Source organism: Pimephales promelas, chromosome 3 (genome assembly GCF_988280905.1).
Source record: "Pimephales promelas chromosome 3, fPimPro1.hap1.1, whole genome shotgun sequence".
NCBI lineage: Eukaryota > Metazoa > Chordata > Actinopteri > Cypriniformes > Leuciscidae > Pimephales > Pimephales promelas.
This window is the reverse complement of record NC_142771.1, coordinates 16,728,047-16,737,115: the sequence shown is the minus strand read 5'-3', so window position 1 is coordinate 16,737,115 and position 9,069 is coordinate 16,728,047. Positions and strand designations below refer to the sequence as shown.

At 36.4% G+C, this 9,069-nt stretch overlaps 1 protein-coding gene across 1 annotated transcript; it reads left to right on the top strand.

The window, feature by feature from the left end:
* Nucleotides 1-2,766: 2,766 nt before the first annotated feature.
* On the top strand, nucleotides 2,767-8,715 carry prr15la (proline rich 15 like a). Its single transcript, XM_039687320.2, has 2 exons — nucleotides 2,767-3,018; nucleotides 7,510-8,715. The coding sequence occupies exon 2, from the start codon at nucleotides 7,521-7,523 to the stop codon at nucleotides 7,836-7,838; it is 318 nt and encodes a 105-aa protein (XP_039543254.2). The 5' UTR covers nucleotides 2,767-3,018; nucleotides 7,510-7,520; the 3' UTR covers nucleotides 7,839-8,715.
* Nucleotides 8,716-9,069: the final 354 nt, after the last annotated feature.

The window sequence follows — 9,069 nt, the reverse complement described above, 5'->3', positions numbered from 1 at the left end:
GTTGACTGTTCTGTGCATTCCAAAGACATGTGAATATAGTGTCAAATTGGAATAGTAGCAAAATCATTTGCAGTTTTTTATGCTATGCATAATTCAATCGAGATTAATGAAATTCATGATTTCAATGTGAATAATAATGCAAAATAATTATTGGATTTATAAAGAAAACTTACTTTTTCAGAATAACGCATAAAGACTTTTTCATAGACAATGCTATTTCCAAAAACACAGAGGCCTATATTATAACCAAAAGATATGGCATTAATAGAAATTTGCATTTAATTAAGATGGCATCCCCCCAAAAAAGAACAAAAAATAAATAGATTTAATAAATTATTTTATATGAACCATGGTGGAACTGGAAGACCATGTTTCCATAATGTTTACAAAATAGAAACATGCCTATTTTGCTACGCTGAAGAGTTTTCTGTGTTGTGCGTTTGCATTGAATATCTTACAAATGCAATTCAGTAAATTCATCTTCCTGTCATTCCAATTCTACATCCTGATATTTTATTCAAATTCCAACACAGCAATTAAAGGAGGTCAGTTCATTAATTCTGATTCTTTACTGTCAAATGTTCGAAAGTCAGATAGCCTATAGACTATCAGAAATAGGCCAGACTTTTTAGATGCCCAAAATTTTCCCTTTAAAATGAAAAAATGACTCTTGTCGGGGCAAATGAAGTTTCCCATCAGAAGCTATAAGATAATGATTAATGGACTGTGTGTTCTGCAGACTGTGGCGAGGCAGATCTTGGCTGCCACGAGCAAACTAGCAACGCCAGAGCCCAGCTGGTGCTGAACAGCCTTTGAGTGGGCCATCAAATGTGGCTTGTTCTTATTTAATCCTTGTGTGAGTGAACCCCACATACCCTGTCCTATACCACCAGCGCAACACATGAACCAAGCAGCCCCCAGACAGAGGGCAAGTCCTCCTTAAAACACCCTGCTAGGGCAACGGTCAGCCATTAGTCTCCCTCAAACAACCTAATCGCACCAGTGGGCATCCTGGCATCAGGCACTTCTCTGGCCAGTGGTCCTGTTCAGACTAATGCCAGAACCAGGACTGATGACTATTATTTCTGAAATAGACAGGACTGTGAGTCTGCTCTCTACTGGTTGGATGTGGAATTTTGCTTTCTCAATCACATATATAATTGGCCATATTTTAGTTAAACCAAAAATTAATCAGACACCAGATATAATTGTAATGTAATGCAAGGATAGCAAAATAAAAAAAACTGTGACATATTATACACACAAATTATTCATACCAGTAAAATGTATACAAATTTGGGACCAAAAATTATTCGGACACTTTGACTTGACCTTTTTTTTGTTTTTTTGTTTTTGCTAATGCAACCTTTTTACACCACAGACTGAACAAAATTAAGCATTGCTTGGTAACTGGTTGACCTAAGTTGGTATTATCTCATTGTGTACTTAAATGTAACAGCTGACAGCTATTCAACCTAATTCATTTATGAGACATGCAGTCTAACAGAAGGATGGCCAAACCCAGTGAAATATCAACTGATTTGATGACTCTGAGTTCTTGTCATATTTTATTACCATTTTCTAAACTATAGCGAATAAACTTTGAAAATATGAAAAATGTTGAGGGATGAATAAATTCTGGTTTGAATGCATGTATGTATGTGTGTGTGTGTGTGTGTGTATATATATATATATATACCAGTCAGTTTGAACAAAACTGTTTAAATGTAAAGTATGCAAATATACAAATATGTATTGTTTTCGCCGCTAGGTGTCGCTAACTTCTTACAATAACAAAAGCGTTGGTTGATGATGCAAAACTCCAGTTGAATTATGGAACTTGTTGTAAAGCTTATTAATCTAATAATGCTTATGGATGAGTGAATACATTGATGTTTTTATCATGACTGTCACTGTGGTATGAGGTCGCGAATCGATTGCTAATGACAGACAGATATCGGTATCTCACGCGAGTGCCCCCGGATATAAAGGAATAAGGACATGCCAAACTACACGCAAGTGCTGAATTACTCACACATGTCAGTTTATTAGACGAGTGAAGGCTTGTGAGGAAACTTGGTCTACACTGTAACACTGCATTTGAGTGTGTTAAAAGTTTTAATGTTAGTTTTATGTGTTTAACACATATAGGATAACATACATCTCATATTCTAACATTTCATCATAACATTTACACGACAAGAGTGTTTTGGGTTTTTTGCAAACGATACTGTCATTATCCCCTATCTACAAAAATGTGAATTTGTGAAAACCATGACAACATGCGCATTAGTATTACATGTTCATTTAATAGGTGCTTGTGTTTCTTTACAAAGTCACTTTGCCAACTAAACTGGACTGACACGAACAATACAGCGTTTTTAGACGTTTTCACAGATCCGTGGGAACAGGGATCGTTTTGACAATGGTGTTGTCTGTACTTGAAAAATGCAAAGGAACAACTTTGTTTTTAGCAGTAGCCTACATTATGCTAACGAACCCTAAGTCTTGAACTAAAATAACCTTGCAACGCCTGCAGTTTTTTCCCAATTTCTCACAGGCAGGACAGCTGTCAGCCAATAAATGAGAAAACAAAGTAACTCAGATATTTTGTTGTAAACTTAAAAGTGTTGCTTTAGTTACTTGAAAAAAGTAATCTGATTACTTATGCATTACCCCCAACACTGATAGTAGTATAGATGTGTCTGGACATTTGACTGATATGTATGTTTAGCTATTGTTCTATGATGTGACCTGTTTACCAGGCTGAGGGAGGAGGAGCCTGATGCGGGTGTCTGTGGGAGGAGACATGCACCTGTGAATCTACACCTGTTTGCCAGAGAGAGCGAGAGGGACAGCCAAGCAGAGGAGGCAGAAGAGAAGAGACAGAAACTATAATTAAAAGCTGGATCCATATAGGGCGATGACCTCACCTGCTGGACTCGACCGAACCAAAGGATAGTGACCCCTCTAAAGCAGATAACAAGTATCTCAACGGACGTACATTGAGCTGTGCAGGTGAGAGAGGTTTATTAGCCAGAATTCACTGAGGGGAAAAACTCTTTAATCTCCATGGAATATCATCCATTTGCAATTAGGTTCATATAGATAAGTTACTGTGTTACTTGTTTGCTAAAGGTAAAATCAAATGGAAATTAATACTGAGTTCTAGAAAAAAAGCTGATCAATTGAGAATTGATATTAAGTTCTAGAGAAAAAAGGGAATGACAGCTGTGAATTTTAATAACCTTTGGACAGACACATGATTACACATTCATAGCAAACAGTGAACCTTTATCACTGACTAACCGTGCATAATGAGGAGCCTGAGATGAGTGTGTGTTTGTGTGTTGGGGGTTATTATTGCAATCAAGTGAACTTTGAAATGCAAAATATTTCTTTCAGTTGTGTCAATTGCACAAGTGGAAGGAATCCAGCCAAGAAAGTTCTGACCTCCTGAACGAATTGAATTGAAACTAAAACAATCCGCAAACATTGATTTTTGACATTGAATCAAAGTGAGGCTGTGAGTAATAGACAAGCATCTCTTCAAAAAAAACAAAAACAAAAAAAAAAAACAATATAAGCTGTGTAAAGTGATCTAGGAGCTTTATAGCCTAGAGATTTGTAAAGCGGATGCCATTGAAAACACGGTAAGTCTATCCCTCACAGCCTCGCTTTTAAAACCTGTCATGAGTCTCTCTATAATTAGTGGTATTCATAGAAGAAGGGTTTAATTCAAGTGGACAAGGGGGGATACAAATGACTTTATGAAGTCACAAGCAAATGCTATGGAGTTTAGTGCCTCTGCTGCATGCTTTATATGTGCTTGGGTATTTGCATTCGCACACAAAAACTCCCCTCTCCCCATTGGAAGGAAAATTAAAAACTTTCAGTTTTGTTTGAGATATTTTTCTCCTCAGAAAAAGCCCAAATGATCTCACACGTCTCCTCTACACTTTCAGAAGAGATCTCATGTTCAACTATGTCTCAATATGTCAGAGTTGCTATGTTCAAAGCATTCAAAAGCCAGAGATCTCAATATGAGCTCTTATATGGTCAAAATTGTCTTATTTGAGTGGGTTTTTATTTTTATTTTCTCTGTGGAAACTTGGGACCAATTTCCTTTTCCTCCTTTTTAGCTACTCTCTTTAGAAAAATCCAAAAGGGTTTTTCCCAGACATTGCCATATGAACCATTTGGGTTCCCCAGAGAACCTTTCAGTGAATAGTTCTAAAGAAAACCATTTTTTCCTTAGTGTAGAAACATAAAAAAAAACATTTTTTTTTTAACATTATATTGAACAATGGATATTTTCCATGGATGTTAACCATTGATGCCAGTAAAGCATCTTTACTTTTCTCACACACCCTTTAAAAATGGGGACTCATTTCTAAAAGGTGTGAGAGTAAATTGAGTCAAATGACAAAATATATTTTGTATATAAAATAAAAATATACCTTTTGCACATTTTGGGCCTGTAAGATTGGTCAAGCACAAGAATATTTCCTGCAGTTCTTCTACACCTCAGTCCCTGTCATTTGCACTATACTTTTTACTCACTTTAACTCCCAGAGTGTGACTGTTCCCAGAGCGAAGCTCTCCAAAGACTTCCAGTTAACACCTGATGTTTTTTCCAACCACCGACAGGAATAATTAATTAATCAAGATGACTACAGAGACAGCTATTTCTCATGGGAGCTTCTATTGAAACTAAATGTACTTTGTGTCGTTATTATTGCTGGCTGATTTAAAAAAAAAATACTTTAGAAATTAACAAGTTTGTGTAACAGGACAAATCAGAAGTTAGATTTTGCCACACCAAAGCCATTGGTTTTCTACATTATCTTGATATGTAAATCTTATCAAATCTTATCAGAAATGTTCCCGGAAAGCCCTCTGAATAATGATTTCCTTGAACCTTATCATTACTTTCATTTTCATATGAAAACCAAATGCTAACAACATGGAGTGTGCATGTGCTTTGCGTAGAAATTCTCTTTGCGTGCAAATACAAACTTTCATTATCCAAATCTTGACTAAACCATATAACTTCCAATAGTAAAACTGATTAGTGCATTGGGGTGCATTGATACAGAACATTTCGAAATCCATGTTTGTATTATAAATTGTGCTTTAAACTTATTCAACATAATTGCAAGTGATAAATGTGCAGTATAATTCAAGGCATTGTGTTTATTAAGAGGTGGCATCACTCTTTGAACAACCAAAAAAATAAAAATTGTAGCTTTTCAAATATAATGCAATATGGCTTATTGTTAAAACCATCTGGATTAAGTGGCCCTCTTTTAACGTTTTATAAGGTTAAAAGCGTCAGAAAAACAAGGCTGTAAGGTTGAAAGGGAGCTGGCCGGCACCACCTGATCTCTGTTTGCTCTCGTAAACATAAAAGCAGGAGCAAGAGTCAAAGCCCTGAGAGAGCGAACAGAAATTAGCATACTGTATGAAAATGACCACTTTGTTGCTAAGCAACAGAGCCAAGCCTTGCCCGAGAATGGGTATTGTCATATGCTACAGCAGTTTTGTGTGAATTTGAGTGTGGTTGGGTTCATTTTTACATTTCACAGAAGGCTGATTCAGTTCGAGATATGACCACGGACAGTAAAGCAATAAACTTTTCCAGGATATGCAGCTAAAAGTGTTTGTTTATCGTTGTCTTTGTGTGAATAAGTGTACGGTAAACCTCACAATATCATACGAAGTTTCATTTGGACAGTGTTTCACCGTGTATGTCAAAGGCGTGCTTGCTTTTATTGTATTGGTTTACTTCAAAGAAGCCATTCTGGCATGCATGTGCATGAACCATAAACTGTCTCTGGACGTGAGCTCTTAACACGACAATAGACTGTGTAAAATCACGTAAATTAATGAATTAATCACGTCAAATCTACAACACACTGAAAATTTTGGCTTAAATGAAACCAGCTGCATCAGTCAGACCTAAGACGTGAAGTCTCATGAGGTCAGATGATAATGAGTGTGCTCACGTATGGCCTGAATGGAGACAGTTACATTATAAACAATTAGCATCCCCTTGTTTATTAAATATTATTAGGTCCATTTAACAAAAAATGTTTAGTCGAGTTAAGATAACAGTGTTAATGATTTCAAAGTTCGCCACAATCAACCTTTACAGTTTTATTGAAGTACAAATGTACCATTTAAAAGTTTGGGGTCAGAAAGATTTTTCTCTCTCTTTTAAAGAAATATATCTTTATTCAGCAAGGACCCAATAAATTGAACAGATGTGACAGTAAAAACAATTATGATGTCACAAAAGAGTTCTGCTTCAAATAAATGCTGTTCTTAATAGTCATCAAAACTTCAGCACTAAATCAGCATCTTACAATAATTACTGAAGGATCATGAGACCCTAATAGAGAAATCAGTTATTTTAAATTGTCATATATTTCACAATATTACAATTTTTACTGTATTTTTGAGTGAACATTAAAAAAAAAACTGTATAGGCCACAAACGTACAATGTAGCAAATTCGTATTTACGATTTGAACACACATGGATGGACGCCACCACAATGTCATATGAGTTTACCAGTTTTGGGGCGTCTCAGTGAGAAACATGGCGCAATACCACAATACTTGTAGATATTTAGCAGTGACATTGTCAGGCTTGTTTACAACAAAATAAGCTGACTGCCAGCACAAAATTTGGTAAAATAACAATATAATATGTAACAATAAAGTTCACAGTGGCTTCATATATTAAATATAAAAAAGCAAAACACACCTGATGGACATTCTTTGATCTTCACTTTAGAAGAAGAGTTTAAAAACCTTGCTGTATTTTTGTGTAGTAAATTAAGAGAAGGCACACAAACATCTTTCTCCGACGAAAGTCTGGTTACGGGCCTTATATTTCACTCAATCTTCACTTCATCTGTATGCTAGGAGGATAGAAATGCTATAGACCATGCTAATGCTAAATGACAGATGGTGTCCTCTATGGTGTCATTCAAGTCCACACTTTCGTCGGAGAAAGATGTCGGTGTGCCTTCTCTTAATTAGCCCAACTACACTAATCCTACACTAACTAAATTAACCCTAACCCTAACCTGAAATCGTAAACACGACTGGAACCATAAGCATGTGCTCTGTCATTTAGCATTAGCATGGTCTATAGCATTTCCATCCTCCTAGCATATAGCTAAAGTGCAGAGTGAGTGAAATTTGAGGCCTGTAACCAGAACTCCTCAGGTTAAAACCCTATCATACCTCTGCCATATGGTGCTTATTGAATTACACTAAAAAATTCATTTGCGGCTGCCCCTTCTAATGCAAGACACAGATCTTACATTAGTATTAGCTCACACCCTCACACCTTAGCTTACACATTATGACTATTCGTACAGTTTTGTGTTTAAACAAACTGGTTATAGTTCATTTGCTTGTTTAGGCACACTCTTTGGTCTTAATCATAAAAATAACACTTTAATGCATTTAAATCTCTCTTTCTGTCCTCCTTGCAGTTTTCATCTTGATGGCGACCGCAGAACCTGCACCGGCATGGTGGAAACTGACCTTCTTGCGTAAGAAGAAATCAGAGCCGAAAGTGCTGTACGAAATCCCTGGAGACCACAGCAGCAACGCCGGGGAGACACCCGACGCAGCTGCGGACAGCCAGTTTAACGCCCGCTTGGAGCGCATTGTGGACAAAACGGCGACCAAAGGACGCCATGTGAAGGTCTCACATTCGGGCCGCTTTAAAGAGAAGAAGAGAATCCGCTCTACGCTAGCAGAAAACCCTGACCTGTTCCCTGAGGGTGAAACTAGCGAGAATAATACAACTGGAAAATAGAGTCACTGAGTAAACACACTAGCATGTGTGTGTGTGTGTGTGTGTGTATGTATAAAACAGCTCAGGAGGGCCTTGGTCTATGCAGCACTCTTCCATTGATGTCCTCTGCTGTTCACAATCACCTGAGGCTGAGCCTGAAGCAAGAAAAGGATCTCTGAATGAATAGTTACTGATCTATACTAATGTTTGAGAACAAAGACAGGCATAAACCCAAAGATCAGGTTTCTTCACAGATACACAAGGCATGGACTCCATTGTGGTTGTCTGATGAAAGGCTGACACTTTGCAAATGTTTAGAAAAGAGAAGCAGCCTGCACTGAGATGGAATCAAATAATTCATATATCAGCACAAGATATCAGCAATGATAGTGGTTTTGTTGGCTTATTATATTTTATGTGCTGAAAACTACAGCATTTGATTTAAATGAATATTATCAGAAACAATACGCTACTGTTTTAACGGATTATATGACTTTTATTTAACCTACAAATTTAAATTGTAGCTAATTATATAAAATAGAGTGTTATTATTAATTTCAAAAAGATTTCAACATATTATGGCCTCTGAACCACCAAATAGACCAAAATATATTTTTTGAGTACATGTGCCCATTGCAATAATACGCTATTTTATGTCTGTGTTGATGTGTCAGGGTTATTTATGATATTTGATTTTTTTAATTCAATTTGAATAAGGTGGGGTTTGAGATTTTAGCTTAAAAGCTGTGTTTTTATGTGAAAATATTTATATAAAAGATTTATATATTTGCACAATGCCTAGTTTGCTTAGCTGGGATTTTGTAAAATCAATAAATAATAATAATAATAATTAAGTGTTGTTTAATTAACCTCTGTAAATAATAAATAATGCACTCAAGATGTGAGTATTTTATTGTGTACATTTCTGTTTCAACACTCGAGAATAATGTGTTTGAAATAGAACCAATAAACAAATTACAACTTGCCCTTGCCCAAATTACAACACCCTATTTCGACTCTTTATTTAGTTTTGCCATCAGCAAGAGCAACGGCCTTTTCTTCCCATTGTCTTTTTTTTTCCATGACAAAAATTGCCGTAAAAACAGCCGAGGTAAGACTCGCCCCGTTGTTTAGTTTTCCTCCAGCAGAGGGCGACAGATCATCAACATTTATGATGAGACTGTAATCTTCCCTGAAATGTTTGTTTTGGTTGACTTCGTGTCACTGTCAATGACACATTTGTTTCTCAATC